General features: G+C 35.6%; 1 protein-coding gene across 1 annotated transcript; it reads left to right on the top strand.

Annotated features, from left to right (window-relative positions):
- Positions 1-555: 555 nt before the first annotated feature.
- Positions 556-16,700, top strand: LOC107757827 (FYVE and coiled-coil domain-containing protein 1-like). Its single transcript, XM_016575416.1, has 18 exons — positions 556-649; positions 1,143-1,243; positions 2,430-2,536; positions 3,100-3,225; positions 4,927-5,033; positions 6,230-6,373; positions 6,641-6,734; positions 7,792-9,912; positions 9,990-10,082; positions 10,525-10,643; positions 10,775-10,942; positions 11,117-11,260; positions 12,520-12,713; positions 12,904-13,030; positions 13,588-13,683; positions 14,292-14,502; positions 15,754-15,863; positions 16,489-16,700. Exons 2-18 carry the CDS (start codon positions 1,192-1,194, stop codon positions 16,565-16,567), a joined length of 4,092 nt encoding a protein of 1,363 aa, XP_016430902.1. The 5' UTR covers positions 556-649; positions 1,143-1,191; the 3' UTR covers positions 16,568-16,700.
- The last annotated feature ends 3,811 nt before the right edge of the window (positions 16,701-20,511 follow it).

Here is a 20,511-nt window from a genome sequence, read left to right on the forward strand (position 1 = left end):
TAAATGATGCTCAGATCCCCCATCCTCAAAATCAAAACCAATAGGCCCATGTCCTATTTTCGGTTCCTTTATAGCATACATTCATTTGCAAGGTCTGGAGGGGCCTTGCCCTTAGTCAAAAAGGACTTGAATCAAGAAAGATGAATAAAAATCACATTGAGTTGGCTTAACCTATATATTAAATATGGATTGGGATAAATGTATTAAAATAAAACTTAAAATAAGACTCTATGCATCAGCCCTGATAGTATCTCTTTTTGAAAGCACCTGCTTCATAAAATGACTCTACAGAAGCAATTGATAAAACTAATTGTTGACAGTTATTGGTTTTGATCTTTTTCTAGTTATACAGTAACACTTAGCACATGTTAAATCATAACATATATATGTGAACACCTGAAATGTGTTTGTGTTAGTGGTGATGCTGCACTTGTTATTGATCATCACATGACACTACTTGTTTATTTACTGGATTTTTTATTATTATCGCGCAACCAAAATTTGGTGCGCTACGAAAGAACCTGCTATTTCGTTTTCGCCTCTGATTGGATTAGCTTGCTGTCAGTCATCTTAGTACCGCCCCCCTGTAATGGCAGCTTGTTGTATCCACTGTAAACAATCGATGAGGAAGATCGTCTTTCTGTATGAAGTATGTCTTTATTTACATCTATTTATCATTATTTAAATATGTTTATCAAATATACATTTATTTATACTGACGATAGTTTGACGGTTCTGACAGAAATGTGACTAAAGCGCTAAACGCTAAAGTTGCAAAGCTCAGCAGGTGCCTACCTAGTCTCATTTTAATATTTAAATATATTAAAAATATGATTTATAATTTTAGTCTGTAATGATGGTAATCATAATATATGTTTTAAGGAATTGTGAATTTTGGGCAGTGAATTTCCCTACGTTTAAAAACAAAAGTAAAAGTCTGTACATCAAGATTGCACCAGTACATTATTCTTTTTATTGATTTATTTAATGATACAAATAAGTTCAGAAATAAGATGGTAAAAATATGGGATGTTTTATTTTGTCACATTGTTACACCATCATAAACTGTTTGAGGTTTACTGTTTTAGTGTTGTCTTTATTATTTTAGTACCACCCTTTTTCTTTTCCCTTTGTTTTTACAGGCATAATGTTGACTTTATGAACCATCCACACTAACAAATTCAGCCTACCATGAGTACAGTGGGTGAAAATCAGCTGCAGAGAATAATCAGAGATCTGCATGGTAAAATCACACACTCAATGTGATGTTTTGCATGTGTGAACAATCATGTGAACTGAGTCTCTTGACACTGTGATTGGCCAATAACTTTTTTGTTTTAGCTTTTTCTAGAGACACTGCTAGAAAAAATTAAATTTCCCTACATACTCTGTATTCTCTGTTATCACAACACATGAAATATAGTCATAGCTAAATGTTCAGCAAGCATGTTATTGCCATGTAGAGTGTTACTTGTAATCATTATTGATGAAATTTGATCAATTCTATTTTCACAACTGTCATTTGCAATTAATTGCGCAAGGTCCCGCTGTCAGGGAAAACTTAAATTTGTGATTTCCAGACCTGGATAAGTCATTGAAATTAGGGCTGCACAATTAATCGAATTTCTAATCGCGATTACAATTATGGATGCCACAATTACGTAATCGTTCAAAGCGGCAATTAATCGTTCAAAGTCCACGTTTTTTTCTTTCTACATGTTATCTTAAGGGCTTTTCCCATTATTTTAATTTTAGTTTTAGTATAACATTATAATACCATTCATATTTTTACTTTTTTATAATTTAAAGAAGAAACCAATCCGATGTATAGTTGACATTTGAGGCTTAATACTAAAGAAAAGCACTAAAAGTTTTTCAGTTAGAGTGTTTCCAGCTGGTTTATTTTCATAAAAAAAATACGGCATGCAGTCGCATCAAACAATGGTATAAATATCATTCAATGTAAATTGTGATAATCGTAATTAATAATCGCAATTACAATTTTTGTCATAATCGTGCAGCCCTAACTTCAGAGGCGGAGCAAGTAAGGATTACAAAGACAAACATTTTTTTTGTTCGGAATAATATGTACTGATGAATCATTTGAAAGTTATAAACCATGAACCAAACCAACCAGTTATGAGGTGTATTACAATATTACAAACGCTGATTCGAAGCAAAGTTGCAAGAGTGTGTACTGAATGGTTTTATTGAGAGAAAATCAAGGGAATAATCGACAATTATGATTTTTGTCATAATCGTGCAGAAATCTTAAGATGTTATTGAAATTTGGAGAATTGTTGTGCTTGGCTTTAAAATGATCACGCAACCTCTTATGAAATAAACGAGGCGAGTTGTTTCAAAGGAGATTAAACAAATGACTTCATATTTTTAATCTATATTCTGCTAAAATGCAATTGTTTATGCAGATGCAGTTTCTGAGTTGAGCAAAGAACATTATGATTCTGGAGAGCCCATCACCGATGACAGTGCCAGCCTTCACAAGTTCTGTTATAAACTGGAGTACCTACTGCAGGTACGGCTCAGTCTTTAAGGTCATTTAACATTTAATGCTTGAGTTTTCTTTGTTCATTACATTTACATATAGTCATTTAGCAGACACTTTTATCCAAAGCGACTTACAAAGGAGGACAATAGAAGCAATCAAAACTAGCAAAAGAGCAACAATATGTAAGTGCAAATGACAAGTCTCAGTTAGCCTAACGCAGTACACGTAGCAAGTTTTTTTTTTCCATCAGGAACTCTTTCTTGAAGTTACTGTATATCTAGCCCAGCGTGGAATCTGCAACTACAGAGTTCGGCGGAAATTTCCACAGAATTCAGATTCACAAAGTTCTATGCATCCTTGCCTTTTGTGTCTTCACTGATTTCATTTAAATATTATCTATCAATAATAGTGCAGTATTTAGTGCAAATTTGACCAAAATTTAATAAGGGTCCGATTATTTGCAGGAGAAAAATACCCCCAGATGATTACTCATGTGACCTGGATGACCTGGGATCTCCACATTCATATTTAACCAAACTTAATGTTTACAGTGATTGCATTGAGATTAACCTGTTGACCGCTGTGTCCAGTTTGACCAGAAAGAGAGGACCACATTTCTGGGCAGCAGGAAAGACTACTGGGACTATTTCTGTGACTGCTTGGCCAAGATTAAAGGAGCTAATGACGGCATTCGCTTTGTCAAAGCAATCCCCGAGGTAATCCACTGCACGAGCCCAAAACTCTCTTCAGCCAGTGCGTGTTTGGCTCCAGCCTGCCTTCTCACTTCTCTTTCGCACTTTCATGTTGCTGGTGTTCTGACATTTTTTACATCCGTTTTTTATTTGCACCTCTCTGGAGGGTTCGAAGCAGGAAACAGTGACATTCAGCTTCAGGTTGGTCATGTGTTATAGGTATTCGACTAGCAGTAGTGACTCTCACAAAGATTATTGTAAAGTTCATTGGCATGTTATTCCTTTACCAAGGCAGTTGGTTTTTAGTGCTGTTTGCTAAGACGTGAATAACTATTACCGTTTCTCGTATTGTGGGAGACGAACCACTATGCTAAAATATTAAACCTTTTTTGAGCTAAATTATTAAATATTACTACTAAGCTTAAGTATTAAACTTTAAGTACCAAATTTTGGCATGCATCTCATCCCACACCATTTGTGCTACTGACTTTAAATTGTGTAGCTTTGTGAAGATAGGTGTGTGCGTTTACTTTTTTAAGTGGCAAGACTTGATTTTTCTCATAGAAGGAGGGTCCTGAGCCTTATTTTAGGACCAGAATATTATAGAGGAGAGCTGTTATATCTGTATGTCTGTTTTTGGATCTTAACCAGGAAGAAACCACCTGAACCACCCTAAAAACCACTTAGCCATCACCCACAACCTGCAGATTTATTTCAGACTCGCCTATATAGATTAAAGGTGATCATTCTCTTTGTGTACTGTTCCCAACACAATCAGTTTAAGACATTAACTGGTATTACTCACATATTATAATTTAATTATTAGGGCATCCTGTTTTCCTCATTTAAAGAACAACTTTTAATGCATACAAAAATTCTTCAGAATTCATTTGTCACTGAAATGCAGCTTTTTGTGAGTCTAGAATCCAGGACAAATCCAGAAACCCAACGTCAGCTGTAGTGTAACGTTTCCACCTGGTGTCCTTATGCTCTTTGGTCACCCACTGTAATCCTCCATCTGCTGTCCCACAGACAGACATTGTTTGTGTTTAGATTGGCATATTACCATACTACTTTTTCAGCATGCACGGTGTACAACACTAGGTACAGTATTCAAATTTAGTGTATACATGGAATACAGAAATGTCCTATTATTGCATTTGCCAAAATGTGCAGCATAAATCCAGATCACACTGCACTAAATACTGTATCCCACTATGCAGTGCACTCAGCTTGACCTTCCATTTCCAGTGTGCCAAATCAGCAGAACAGAATCAAAATCTTTTTCTTGATTCATTATTTGCTCGGACTGCCAAAAGTTTCTTATACTAAAAAGGAATAAAAGTGCAAAATAAGGAATTTTATATTTTAAACATGAACTATAGTGTAGTGATGTTTATGGTTAAACCGATTATCTGCACATTGACCTTTGAACCAAGTTACTGCTTCCTTTCAAAACTCTAAAATGATTGTCAGTTGTTGTTAGCTCTACGTGTGCATTGTTATTGTTATTCAACATGTCATCTCTTTCCATTACCATAAGAATCTTGTGGGTTTTTCGGATGTGATCAACAAAATGATAAGCTGTTGTGTTGTGGTCAGACAGAAACTTGTGTAATTTATACAAAGTTATCCACAACATATTTCATGCTCAGGTCTCATTTCAAAACATACATATATTCTTTATTAAATGCAAGGCCTTTGTGTTTACACTGTGTGATTTAGTTGAAGACGTCGTTAGGGAAAGGACGGGCTTTCATCCGCTACTGTCTGGTGCACCAAAGGCTGGCAGACACTCTTCAGCAATGTCTTATGAACTACAAAACCACATGGTAATGTCTTCAACAAAAATGTAAACATCTTAGTGGGAACTTGTACAGGATGATTGATGCATTGCTCCAAATGCATACAGTAGCTTTGTTAAAGTACAAAAATCATTTGTATTTCCAGTAAATGTCTAGTTAAATGTGTATTAATTGACATGAACAGAAAATTAACATGAGAAGAAGTAGTAATGATGATAGAATGTAGAAGTATGACATTCTAGTATAAATAATAGCAGTAGTATATCATGTGACCCAGGTTGTTGTAGGGTTACTAAAACCATACAAAAACCATAAAAAAACTTTAGTTACTTGCAAGAAACGTCAACTAAAATAAAATAAAATATAACAAATCACAAACATATTTTATTACAGCTAGTTGCCAAGGCAACATTTCTCATTTTGATGTTCCAAAACAATAAAAAAAATTAATAAAAACTATGTAGTCATATTTTAAAAAGCAGAACAAAACTAATAAAAATGACACAAATAAAGTTATTAAAACTTTAACTAAAATGAAAATAGAAAACTACAAACTAATGAAAATATGAATAAAAACTATGATAGTATCGCCATTATAGTAAAATAACACTGATGTGATGCACGTATGCCTGAGACTTTCAATCAAACAAGTAAACAACCATTTTGGTGAAAAGTGCAACCACATTTGGCTTTAAAGTGTGGTCGAAAATTCACACGAAAACAAAGCGCTTGCATGAAAAGAGATGCATGCTCTGCTACCCATCTTTAGAAGGTTTAGAAGATTTCAGCAAATTAGTCTCCAATAAATTGCAAATAATTAATTTTAATAGTAATTAGTATTTATTTCTAAATGTTTTTGCACATGACACAACATAGTTATTTGAATAGAGAATGTTAATGCAATAGTGCAAAGCTGCTCTTTATTTAACAGACCTGAAAATGTTGATTCAGAACAAATTCATCCACACATCAATTTCTCTTCCTCTACCTGCTTTTACTTCTCTGAAACAAGCAACTTCTTGTCTCATAGTAGCATGCATACATGTAATGTCAGCTATTTTTATTGTAATACTGACAACACAGTTGTCCAAAGTCCAGTGTTATTTATGTTACAAAAGGAAAGCTAAATTTGTAGAAATGCACAGGGTGTAACATCTCTGAAAGCATTCTGAGAACTCCAGTCTTGTTTATGAGTGGTAATAAGTTCTGTTTGTCATACACAGTGAGTGGTATTATGAACGCAGTCCCTTCCTGAAGTCCCATCTGAACATTGATATCATCAACCACCTGTATGAACTCAATGAGGTCCAGTTTGATGTAGCATCCCGAGGTCACGACCTTGACTCTGACTGGCCCACTTTTGCAAGGTAATTCACGAGCATTCAACACATGCATATCACAACAGTAAAGTCCCTATTTCAACACATTTAGACTAAGACATTTAAGCAGTTGTATTTTGCAGATTTAATAGCAACATTACAGCATATGTAATTTATTTTTATTTTTAATCTTAAACATTTTAAAAAGTGTATAGTACAAATACATTTTTCAGTATTTCCAACAAAATAGTTGCCTGCAATGTGAATGTTAGCAAAACAAATTACATGGTTTATATGTGCATTTCACACATACAGAAAGACTCTGGGATCAGCTATCTCACCCGCCCATGCGTGGAAACCACCCAGTCGCTGCTCTAGTGTCAACAGTCTGGTTAGCAGTTACTCACAGGTTTGGTAACACATTAGAAACACCTTAGACTTTAGAAACATCATTGTGATCACTTCTGTTCATGTCCTCATAATCTCTGGTTCTGTACCTAATATGTAATATCCATAAATACAGATTGGCAGATGTATCAATTAATTTATTTATTTTGTGTTAATATGTAAATATGTAATATGCGTGTTGCCTTTTCTAGCTTTAAAAAGGAATGTTGCATTATTGAGTTACCCCTAAACAGTAACTAAAACCCCAGTATAGAGCAGTGTTATATCATCATATATATATATATATATATATATATATGTGTGTGTGTATATATATATATATAGATAGACAGATAGATATAGATAAAGATATTTTTTATAATTTTTTTTTAATTTTAAGTTTTAATTTTAATTTTATATTGTTTTAGTGATTTTGTTATGTGCTTTTTAAATATTTCTATTTAGCATAAATTACTTTCATTTTAATTTAGTTGCCAAGGCAACATTTTTAATTCTCATTTAAGCTCTTTATATTTAAGTTTTTTGACATTATTTTTTATTTTCTTTATTTTTATTACTGGAAAACAATTTTCTTTTTTTCTTTTTTAAGTTGTACTTTAGTTAACGATAACAACACTGGTGCATAGTCCCATAGGTGTATAGTCACATTGTTTGGATACATGCCTATAATATGGGAAAGGGTAAGATTTTCAGGTGTGTCTGTCAGTAGTTAAAAAAATATATAAAAATTGGCACTTATTGTAAAAAGTACCTTGGCTATTATGGTATAAACTCAGTACTTTTAAAAAGTATTTAATCTTATTATGTAAATCACATTACATAAAATGAACATTCTGAATGCTGTTCATTTTAAATTGATTTGTGTCTATTTTTCTTTGTTTGTATCGCCAATTTAATTTTGGATTTAATACCAATATTTTGATATCTCTCAGTATCAACAATAGACCAATGTGAGTGAATGCATTTTGTTTTCTTTTTTGGTTTAGATTTTGTTTTCCTAATGCAATGCAGTCACATAGTCACTTTCGATTAATTTCAACCTCTTTTCCCTCATGCAGCAAGCACAGGAGTTTCTTCCAGGCCAAGATTTTGGCTCCAATCTTCTAGGTGATCTGGGGGAATTAGGTGAGTTGTCCTGTAGTGCTTCTGAGGACCTGCGCATTGAGCTTGACCAGTCAGAGTTAAGACAACAAGAGCTCCAAGAGAAAATCCGGCAACTCACCAGTGAAGCAGGTGATCTGAGAGCCGTGGTCAAAGACCTACAGGAACAACTCTTGGATAAAGGTCCTAATCAAGAGAAAGAAGAAGAGCAGCAGGTGGTGAAAACTGTTAGAGAGTGCACAGATCGCCTCCATACCACCACACTGGGGCTGGAGGCTCTACGGACATCAGAACGCAACCTAGAAGCCAAACTGAGCATTGCAGAGAACAGGAACATGGAGTTGGTGACAAACCTCGACGGAGCTCTGAGAGAAAAAGGACAGCAGGCTGCCAACTACTGCGACTCGGCCTGGAAGATCCAAGAGCTCCTGACCAAGCTAAAGGAGGCAGAGGAAGAAAGGATTGAGTGTAAACGAGAAAGCGAAGACTGGGCAAGGCTAGCTGAGAGACTTGCCCAGGAGCTGAAGCTTCAGGAGAAGAAACTTAAGGAGATGGAAGGCAAACTGGACTCATGTAGAGTGTCTGCCGACAAAGAACGAACAACTGCAATGCAGCAGGCTGATGAGCTGCAGATGACCATCAACCGCCTTCAGGGAGCACTATCTCTGAAGGAGCGGGAAATGGGGAACCTACGGACTCAGCTGCAGGACGTACAGAGAGCACTGGAGGCCAAGGAAAGTCAACTGGAGGAGCACAGGAAAAGGATAGAAGAGGAGCTACAACACAATAGTGTACTTGAGGAACAACTGAATGGAAAGATGACTGAGTTGTCCACCGTTACCCAGAAGATCCGGCAACTGGAGAATCTCAACCAGCGGTTGACTGCGGAGAGTCAGTGCTTCCAAACGCAAGCCAAGAAACTGGAAGAGTACAAGAACCAGTGCACAAGTTTAATGGAGATCAATGGCAAGCTGATCCAGACTGTGAAAAGAAATGAGGAGAGCGGCAAGGAGCTGGTGCAAGCCAAGAACACTCTAGAGAAAGAACTGATTACCACACAGGCCTCTGAGAGGCAACTGAGAACCAGATTGGAGTTGGCTGGACTGACAGTGGAGAACCAAAATCTTGAGGAGTGCATGCAGAATGGCCAGATGAACAGTGAGGAAACTGAGATTGAACAACTTGGGAAGAAGAGTATATCTAGGCTGGAAGAATTAAATGAGAGTGCTGCAGTTCCACAGGAGAACAAGACAACAACTTCTAGACTCCTACGGGAGGCCAGTGAATCCTCAAGAACTAATAATGGAGAATCCACTTCCAGGTTGGCTCTGGCTGAGGCCCAACTTGAGCTCAACATGAAGGAGGTTTCCAGACTCCAGGAAGAAGTCACGGAGCTCCGGGCGCAGCTATTGGTGAGCTCAGAGGAGAGGATGAAGATGCAGACTCTGCAGGAAGTGACAGAAGCCTCCAGAGAAGATCTCCGGGCTCAGACGGATCAACTAAAGTCCCAGGTGGAAGAGCTAAACCGTAGGCATGTGGAGGAGCTGCTGCATTGCCGGGAAAGAGAGGACGCTCTGGTAAAGGAGAGGGATATGGAGGCCCAGGTGCGGATGGAAATCCAAACAAACCTGACTGAAATGAGGGAAGAGCATCACGAGTTGAAGAAGCAGAACAGCACTCTTGCTCTTGTGAACGGAGAGGCTCATGAGGCCTTACACAGGGCCACCACTGAGACCGCCGAGCTTGGGGTTCACGTTTGCATGCTGACGGGGCAGAACGAGGAGGCTCAGTTGAGATGGGAAGAGCTTTCTACCAAACTGCAGGAGCTACAGATGGAGGCACAGGAGGAGGTGGAAACTCTAAGTGATACAATGGAGGCTTTGAGAAAAGATAATGCAAGACTCCAAGAGCAGCTAAAGCAGACTGATGGACTCCCAGAAGCCATGCAGAAGTTGCAAGAGAGGCTTGAACAGGTGGAAGAGGAAGCCAAAAGCGTCCAAGAGATACGACAGAGAGAAGTGGACACAATGAGGTCCCAGTTGAGCGATGAGGCTGCGCACCATCAAAATCAAGTGCAGGTAATTAAAGTAAAAATTCTCATAGACGTTGGTTTTATTCTGTTTTGTTCAGGCTGTTTATAAATGTCTTTCTGAAGGGTCTGAATGAGGAGCAGGATGCATTACGGAAGAGGCTGGACAACGAAGTCGAGAAAGTCTCAAGTCTTGAGTCCAAAGTTTTGGAGCTTGAGGTATTTTGATCTTATTATCATAGATGGCTGTTAGGGCCTTTCACAATAATTGCCGTTTCATTACCTAGGATAAACGATAAAAGCAAACCTGTGAATGAATAAAATCAATTCTGTATTAATGGACTGAATAGTTTGTAAAAAAAATTGGTAACTGTTAAACAATCTACTTTTAGGGGCCATTTGTGCAGAACATGTTTTTGCATTCCACTGCACTGCTTTTTAATTGTTTTTGTATGTAAATATGCTCTAGATGTATGTCTTTGAGACATTTGGACATGACGCTCAAATCATAATGATATTGACATTGTTCTATATCAAGTATTTAGCATGTTGGATGTTGAGGTGGCTAAATATTCCCAACCCTAATTATTTAGATTAGAAGTCTTTTAAATGCAAGAAAAATCAACACGTTTTTGCATCCATGTGTTTTTGTGTTTAAAAGTCAGCCAACAGAGATTACAGTCAGATGATCGAAAAGAAAAATGCCCTCATTGGTGTTTCTGAAAGTATAATTAATCAGAAAGAGGAACAGATAAAAAGCCTCAGAGTGGACTTGACAAGGTAAGAGATTTCTGTACTGCTTTTGAGGTAGTCAATATATTAAAAAATATAAAAAATAAATAAAACTAGCATGTAAGACTTTCTACTAGTTGTTTTGTGTCTGCTGGCCTGATTCTTGTTTTTTTTGTCAGAGCTGAGGAGGAACTGGCTCTTGCAAAGCAGTCCTGTAATGAACTGGGCGTGAACTTAAGCAGAAGTGTGATGGAGAAGCAAGCCATTGAACTGAAGATGTCTGCTGAGCTAGATGACCTCTATCGTACCAAAAAGAATCTGGAGGAGAGGCTCATTGAGCTCATAAGGTGACTTATACAGTATACAGTAGTTACCTACCATATCTTTTCCACTTACATGTTTATCTAACACATCAGAATATATGTTCCCTACAACCCAAAGAAATGCATTTGAAAATTCCTTTACTGTATCTGCTGAATTGTTGCAAGCTGTTCTTCATAGAACTCTTGCACCCCCTGTAGGGACAAAGATGCTTTATGGCAGAAGTCTGATGCACTGGAGTTTGAACAGAAACAGAGGGCTGAGGAACAGACAGACAGAGACGTCACATACTGTCTGAGCTGCCGCAACCACTTCAGTTGGATGCTGCGCAAACATAGCTGCAGGTCAGGGGTAAAACGTTAAGGGGAAATGGCATTTTTGGCAAATGGCGTTCTTCATTGGAATAAAATTGAGTATTGAGGTTCCCTACAACCCAAAGAAATGCATTTGAAAATTCCTTTACTGTATCTGCTGAATTGTTGCAAGCTGTTCTTCATAGAACTCTTGCACCCCCTGTAGGGACAAAGATGCTTTATGGCAGAAGTCTGATGCACTGGAGTTTGAACAGAAACAGAGGGCTGAGGAACAGACAGACAGAGACGTCACATACTGTCTGAGCTGCCGCAACCACTTCAGTTGGATGCTGCGCAAACATAGCTGCAGGTCAGGGGTAAAACGTTAAGGGGAAATGGCATTTTTGGCAAATGGCGTTCTTCTGGCTTTCAGTGGCTAGATGCATTGGAATAAAATTGAGTATTGAGACCATTTTTTACCCTAGAAATTGCCAGTGACAAGTAATTCTGTACAAGCTGTGTTTGACACAGAATGTCATGGTTTCTTTTATATATATATATATATATATATATATATATACACAGTATATATATACAAGGCCACGATAAGAGTGTCCTCTGATTTTGTAGTTGCTATTGTAAACCTTCAATATACTTGTCCAACCCCTAACTTGCTCTGATTGGTAATCCAACTTGTTTTTAACTGCAAAACATTTTCATGTAACATAATATTTACAAATATTTGTAATGTAATATTTTAGATGTAAATAACATTTTTGTTCAAATTACAATATTTGCTCTATTTTAATTGTTGTTGTATGTAGGCGTAAAAGCATAATTGTCATTGTATCATTTTAAAATTAGATTACAAAAAAATATGTAACTACACTACCCAAAAGTTTGGGGATAAATTTTTTTTAAAAATCTTAAAAAAAGATAAAACTTTTTTGAAGTAAGATGTTTTTGAAAGAAGTCCCTTATACTCACTAAGGCTGCATTTATTTTGTCAGAAATACAGTAAATACGGTAATATTGTGAAAAATTATTACAGTTTGAAATAACCATTTTCTATTTAAAAATCTTTTCAAAATGTAATTTATTCCAGCATCATTACTCCAGTCTTCAGTGTCACATGATCCTTCAGAAATCATTCTGATTCTGAAGAAAACCGTCTTATTATTATCAGTGTTGAAAACAGTTGTGCTGCATTGTATTTTTGTGGAAATTGTGCTACATTTTCTTTTTTAGGATTCTTTGATGAATAGAAAGTTCAAAATAATAGATTTTGTATTTTCTATATTTTTTAACAGGTTCTGTGGGCGCCCATTCTGTTACTACTGCCTCAGTCATGATGCAAGTGTCCACCAGGGCAGCGGAAGTGTGCGCTGCTGTAAGGACTGCTTCAGTCAGCGCCGACCTGGACATGCGGATCTGGGTAGTCCTGCACGTTCAGCCCACAGCCCAATATCAAGCCCTACACGAACCAGCACGCCTGGTGTCCCAGGTAAGATGTTATAGAAGGCAAAACAAACATGCTTTGTAACCATTAAGGAGTTTTTATGTGATTTTAATATGGACTGTGAATTGATTGTAAATGCCTTAAATGTAAAAGTGCATACCGGTTGAATAAGATCTGATCTCCGTTCAGATAATGGGTTGTAATTCTGTGTGTAATATGAATGTTGTCCTCACAGGGGCACTGAAGTCCCCTCGACCAGATGACACAGCATATGACATCATCACAGAAGAGGAAGTGACCTGTGTCCATGACAGCGACTCATTATACTACACCACTGTGCTGCCCTCAGAGACACAACAGCTGTGAGACACACACACACACACGCACACACCTGTCTTGTTAGCCTAGATTCTCTGCGCTAAAGACAATGCACTGAATTTGTGCAAAATTAAATTTGCTCCTGCTGAGCTGAACTCAGTTTCTTTATTTGATTTATTTCATTCATCAGCAAATTTGACAGGAACACATGGTGCCTGCCAGTGTGTCTTAATGTACTGCTAAGTCAACAGAACAGTGAAACTTGCTGGCTTTGTTTCAGTTGCATTTGTGTAATTTGCTATGATGTGTGCGATTCTCTGCGCTAAACACAATGCACTGAATTTGTGCAAAATTAAATTTGCTCCTGCTGAGCTGAACTCAGTTTCTTTATTTGATTTATTTCATTCATCAGCAAATTTGACAGGAACACATGGTGCCTGCCAGTGTGTCTTAATGTACTGCTAAGTCAACAGAACAGTGAAACTTGCTGGCTTTGTTTCAGTTGCATTTGTGTAATTTGCTATGATGTGTGCTCTTCTTTAGTCTGCGGTTAAATAAGTGTATGACAGGAAATGGCATGTAAGTGCATATATGTCTGCAGAAGCAGCAGTGACATCACCAGCACAGAAGATTCAGATGAGCTGATTGGTTCAGTTCAGGACGCTGAGATATGCCTGCTGAAATCTGGAGAGATGATGTGAGTCAGATACACAACGCTTATGATGGGTCCTGATTCCCTTTTGATTTTTGCATAATTATTGTTATTATATGTTATAATTAAAATTATTATTGGTGCAAAATAAATAAATCTAGTGTTTTCATTAATTCCCATGACAGTGAGTGAGACACATCACTCATATATTTATATATTCACTCATTTACTCATAATAATAATAATTATTATTATTAATGTTGCTGTTGTTGTGGCAAAAAAAAAAATCTAGTATTGCAATATTTTATCATTCCAGTGACTGTGCATGTCATACAAAACACTCTTGATGGATCCTGATATGCTTATGATTTTTGATAAATTGTTATTATTTATTATAATCATAAGTATTAGTATTATTATTGTTGCAAAATAAATTCAAATAAATCTGGTATTGCAATATTTATTAATTCCCATGACCATTAGTTAGACACACAACGCTCATGATGGATCCTGATGGCCTAAAGATTTTTGTGTAATTATTGTTATTATTTGTAATAATAAAAAGAAGTGTTGTTGTTGTTGTAGCAATAAAATAAAATAAATCTGGCAATATTTATTCATTTCCATGACCAGCATTGTGTTTTGTTTCACAGGCTGTCTGTGCCGTTCAGTGTGGAGGACATGATTCAGTTTGGCGATAAGTCCAGAGAACTCTTCATCAGGTCCAGCTGTTACAGTGTCATTCTCATAACCGCTGCACATCCGGGTCCTACGATCAGCTGGGTCTTCTCTTCTGAACCCAAGAGCATCGCCTTCAGCGTGGTGTACAGAGAGAACCCAGATACGCCTCTAGAACAGACCAAGGTAACATATGCATGACATATGGCGCTGTCACGCTTACAGCTTTTGCCGTAAATTAATCAGCATTTCTCAGTTTATTGGTCCATGTGCCAACTGAACCCCGCTATTAAAATGCTTGGAAATGAACTCAGTTTATTGGTCCATGTGCCAAAGTGCCAGCTTATGTCATATTGCTGCTATCCAGCCAATTTACAGTAAATCCGCTTGGACCCAAAATTGATCATGTTAGCTCTGTATTTGTAGTATTCTAATCAGAAATTTAACTTGTTGATGTTTTAACTATGCATATTTATACAAATTAATGTCTTTTATTTTATACTGTAAATAACACATCATGTGAAATAACCAAAGGCACATTTTTCTTTTTGTTTTTTGATTGCAGTTAGTTTACAGTTATCATGCTACTGAAGTTACTGCCCATAATCATATCAAACCTTCCAAGAATTTAGTGATTTCAGTGTTAGATGTGGTAATACAATACTTGTATTCCTCCAAGTCTTTCATATGCATTTTTCAAAAGACATATGTTCATCATTATATTAAAAAATTATATTAGGCATATCCAAACAAGCTACATGAAATATATCAAACTACACTGCTGGTCAAAAGTTTGTCAGATTTTATGAAATGAAAAGAAATTAATATTTTTATTCAGCAATAAGGCATTAAATTGATCAAAAGTGAAGTCATTCATAATGTTGTAAAATATTTCCATTTCAAATAAATGTTCTTTTGAACTTTCTTTTTCTAACTTTCTAAATTTCTATACTATAAAAGATTCCTGAAAATATTAAGAAGCACTGTTTTCAACATTGATAATAAATCATGTTAGAAGGATTTCTGAAGGATCATGTGACACTGAAGACTGGAGTAATGATGCTGAAAATTCAGCCTTGCATCACAGGAATAAATTACATTTCAAAACATATTGAAATAGAAAACACTTACTTTATATTGTAATTATATTTCACAATTCTACTGTTTTTATTTATTTATTTATTTTTATCAAAAAGGTTGCATTTATTTCAAGGTTATTTAAAAAAAAATAAGTATTAGGTTTCTGTACGCTGCTGGTCCTGAGGACAAATTTCGTTTCATGTGTGAAACATGAAATGACAATAAAGAACATTGAACCTTGAAATAAATGCAGCCTTTGCTATATAACCTGTCAACGTGTTAAGAAGATGGTGATGATGTCTGGACAGCCTTAGTGTAATAATGAATGGATCCTCAAACCTGGTTCTTCTTTTTCAGGTTCTGATCCCTCTGACGAGATGTAACTCGCATAAGGAAACAATTCAGGGTCAGTTGAAGGTCAGAAACCCTGGAGAATATACTCTCATATTTGACAACTCCTTCTCCAGGTTCGTATTGAGATCAGTTAATACCTCCAGCAGATCTTCCGTCGTTCTCGCATAAACTCTGTTCATTTTCTTTGCATCACAGGAATAAATTACATTTCAAAACATATTGAAATAGAAAACACTTTATATTGTAATTATATTTCACAATTCTACTGTTTTTATTTATTTATTTTTATCAAAAAGGTTGCATTTATTTCAAGGTTATTTAAAAAAAAATAAGTATTAGGTTTCTGTACGCTGCTGGTCCTGAGGACAAATTTCGTTTCATGTGTGAAACATGAAATGACAATAAAGAACATTGAACCTTGAAATAAATGCAGCCTTTGCTATATAACCTGTCAACGTGTTAAGAAGATGGTGATGATGTCTGGACAGCCTTAGTGTAATAATGAATGGATCCTCAAACCTGGTTCTTCTTTTTCAGGTTCTGATCCCTCTGACGAGATGTAACTCGCATAAGGAAACAATTCAGGGTCAGTTGAAGGTCAGAAACCCTGGAGAATATACTCTCATATTTGACAACTCCTTCTCCAGGTTCGTATTGAGATCAGTTAATACCTCCAGCAGATCTTCCGTCGTTCTCGCATAAACTCTGTTCATTTTTTGTTGTTCTTCCTGTTTGTAGGTTCCTCTCAAAGAAAGTCCAGTACAAACTGAATATAGAGAAGCCAGAGGTCTGCAATGGAAGTGATTGTTCTTCATAGGAAAACGAATCACGCACAATTCTGTCTGTGCCAGGTCATGGGACTGCTTGTTTTTCAAGCCAAACTTATAATGCTGCTTTCAATGAATTGTTTGGTGAATCTCACAAAACTGAAAAAAATCCCACAATCAAATGAAAGAAATGAGAAATTATACTTCATAATGAAATAAAATACATTTTAGGACACATTTTTTTCCCTTGAATCCCCTGTCCTATTACACGCAAAAATCTAATTTTTGTTACTGAAAAATGAAAAATATAAATAAAAAACAACAAAACATCCAGATGCATTACATGAATGGGAATTTGAGGGAGAAATGTGTGTAATTGGCATGAAAATTAATGATGTCAAAATGCAAAAAAAGTCTTAATGCTCCCAAGCTTAATTTTCTTTATGCAAAATAATAATTTCTTATTTTTGTTCATTTGAATTTGGGGTGAAATATGACCTGGACATATTGTGAGATTCACCCTATATGTAATTCAAAAGCCACATTCCTCTTATGAATGATTGCTCTTCATTCATAACCTTTTATGAATGATTTTAACACCCTCTTTGCTAACTCTAATAGCCAGAATGGTACAATAACTCTGACATACTTATCAAGGGAATGGACAGCAAAAAAAAAAAAAAACCTCAATGAAGGAAGTCCCCGAAATTTGGCGTGATCAGTAGTAAAACAGATGAAAATAGATGGTTTTTATAACAGATTATACACTACAAAAGAGCTTTATTACTGTGTTTTTAAATGAAATTAGTGATATAGAAATGAAGGAAATGCTTATGCGTCAGATTACTCCCATACAGGGACATCAGTCTGTTTCTTTAAAGGGGTCATATGATGCTTTTTTAAAGATCATTATTTTGTGTATTTGGTGTAACAGAATATGTTGACATGCTTTAATGTTCAAAAAACACATTATTTTTCAAATACTGTACATTATTGTAGGTCCTCTATGCCCCGCCTCTCTCAAACGCTTCGTTTTCTACAAAGCCCCCTCCTTAATATCTCTTTGGTTTTGAGACTTTAGTCTTTGCAACTTAAGGGATCTTATCTATGCACAATCAGCTTGTAACACTCCAAAGAGAAAGGAAAACTTGAAATCGCATCATATGACCCCTTTAACATTTTTTTATTCCATCTAATATCCATATAAGTCTAACAGGTGTTAAAAATTCAGGACTTTTAAACTGATATAAATGGATAATTATATATATTTTCTTATGAGATTGCATAGTGTATCTCTCATAATATGGGCACATTTTTTTATTCCATCTATCTAATATCCATATAAGTCTAACAGATGTTAAAAATTCAGGACTTTTAAACTGATATAAATGGATAATTATATATATTTTCTTATGAGATTGCATAGTGTATCTCTCATAATATGGGCATCGTAGGTCTTTTTCAAAGCTTTATAAGTCATCTATGACTTCTATGCAGACATATAATCTGTATTCTGAAGGGACGAGTGCACAGTAATAAGAGGAAACTCCATTTCCTGGCCGTCTTGTTTATTTTCAACCAAAAAAAATGAATTTTCATTCGGCTGACGCCAGGGGAAAATTTATAAGCAATAACTCAGTGACTGTGTTTTTTGCATAAATAAGATTGGTGGTGCAGTAACAGATACCTCCAGCCTGAAGAAGGTGGACATTGTAAATGACACTTTTTGTAATGGCTGAATTTTAATAATAAGCTTTGATTCTTCACTGTTGCACTTTCTGAATGTGTTTCAGAGGCTGTTGACGGCACTTGATCAGAGTACTGTAAGCAATAGCATATCAGAGTGACTAGCAGTCATTTTTTTATGTGCAGTTACTGTAAAGAGCTGTGATATAACAGTAATGTTATATTACAGCTAGTTTTTTGAAGTGGAGCTGAATTAAAACTACTTGGTGGCGTGACTCTACTTTGGACTTTTTTCCTCCACTGTACTGTATATCCATAAATGTTTTTTTTCTCTCCTTAGGCTCAAATTTGATATTTAATTGTTTAAATGCAACTTACTGTATCTTAGGCATTCAATTACCACAGAAACTAGCTTAGCTGTGTCTGTCAGTTGACACACACACACAAACACTTTTATAATGGAAGGTTTGTATACCTTGATTTGTGGTATGACCAGTGCTATTTTCGTAATATTTGTATAATATTATAGCATTATTAATAATTTGAATCAGCTTTTTATATTTTCAATTTTCTTTTAAATTGTAGTAATTTTGTTGTTTTTGACATTTTTGTGTGTATGTATATATATATATATATACATACATGCATACACACACACACACATATATATATATATATATATATATTTAGCCTTATTTTACTTAAACTAATATTATTTTTAGTTGCCAAGCAGTGTTATTGTAGTACTATTGAGCTACTATTATTTTTATTAATTTAGAATTAGTTTTTATTTTTATTTTGTTTTCATTTTAATTTGAGTTAAAGTCTTACTAAATTAGTTTTTGTCTTTTTTTAAAAACAAGTTTTAATATCATTTTTATTTCTTATTTTTACTTGTATTTTTTTTATTTTTTATTTATTAACATTTTTTCATTATTAAAGTTTTAATTTGAGGTATTTTAATACATCAAGTCAAACAAAATGAAATAGATAAATGTTGCCTTGCCGTCTAGCTGAAATAAATAAGCTTTATATATATATATATATATATATAGAGAGAGAGAGAGAGAGATAGAGAGTTAAAACATTTTATTTTTTAATAAAAGAAAGTTTTATGGTTTTAGTTAATTGTTAAGTTTTTCATCTAATATTTACATTTTATTTGCTTTGAACTTTATTCTAATGAACAAAAACAATTTTTAACAGTTGTAATTTTAGTTCACATTAACAATGCTCCTTATGTGTAATATACTTGTTGTAGAACAAAACACTGACGTCACAGACCACCAGCACCCCTTAACCACAATACAATAACACTCTCTCGTGGCATTGCCATCTGCTCCAGGAATATGTGTATGTTCACCACTGTGATGAGCTCAGTCTCTATGCATGTGTCCACTAAGTATATTGATTATTCCCTGCCAGGGCTGCATGCAGTCATGCTCAGATGCCGGTTGCCCGTGGTTACGGCTGCGCTGCAGAGGGCGAGCGCCGCTGAGATCACCGTGAAGTCCATCTGAACACAGTGTGTTTGTGCTGCAGAGTCCAGACCGTTTCCCAAGGTTAATGAACCCATTGTAAATCAGATCACATCCTGTGACCGGCCTGAAATGATCAGAGATTTACACACATACAGGGAGAGCGAGAGAGAGAGAGCTGGGGGAGGGGGTGTACAAAAATGTGAGTTGAATATCAAATCCTAGATCACACACATATTCACACACCAGCCTGCAATTACATATTCAGGGTTCGGGTAAACAGCTGTGATTATTTAAGAAATGACCTTTAAAAAAATGCATATTGGTTTTTCAAGAAGTAATCTGAATCAGTGGCAGTGTTCTTAATGAATTTCTGCCATACTACTCACATTATTCCTGTGGTATAGTATTTATAATACATATCCCAGCTGGTATTTCAACATTTATTCACGGGTAAATGACTGTGGAACTTTGCTTGAATTTTGCAAATTGATTCAGCGTTGATCTATTTTTTTTTTTTTATTGTTTCTAGAGCTGGGTTGAAAGTACTGATTTCTTGGTTTTAATCGATTCTCATTTTGATAAAACAATACTGATTCTTAAATTCCAAAAATCAATCCTTTACTTTATGCTGTTTTTAGTTGATGTGTGAACTTAACGTTATTTGTAGCGTGCATCCCATCCAATTAATCACAATATGCTTTGTACTTTGTTACTTTTGATATAAAACAAAATATCTGCTTTCAAATTCAATTTTATTACAAAATTCAAACGTTTTGGCACTCTAAACTAAGCCGGCTGCTAACCGCATTATCGAATTGCATCAACAT

Source organism: Sinocyclocheilus rhinocerous, unplaced genomic scaffold (genome assembly GCF_001515625.1).
Source record: "Sinocyclocheilus rhinocerous isolate Xijiao unplaced genomic scaffold, SAMN03320098_v1.1 scaffold112, whole genome shotgun sequence".
Classification (NCBI taxonomy): domain Eukaryota; kingdom Metazoa; phylum Chordata; class Actinopteri; order Cypriniformes; family Cyprinidae; genus Sinocyclocheilus; species Sinocyclocheilus rhinocerous.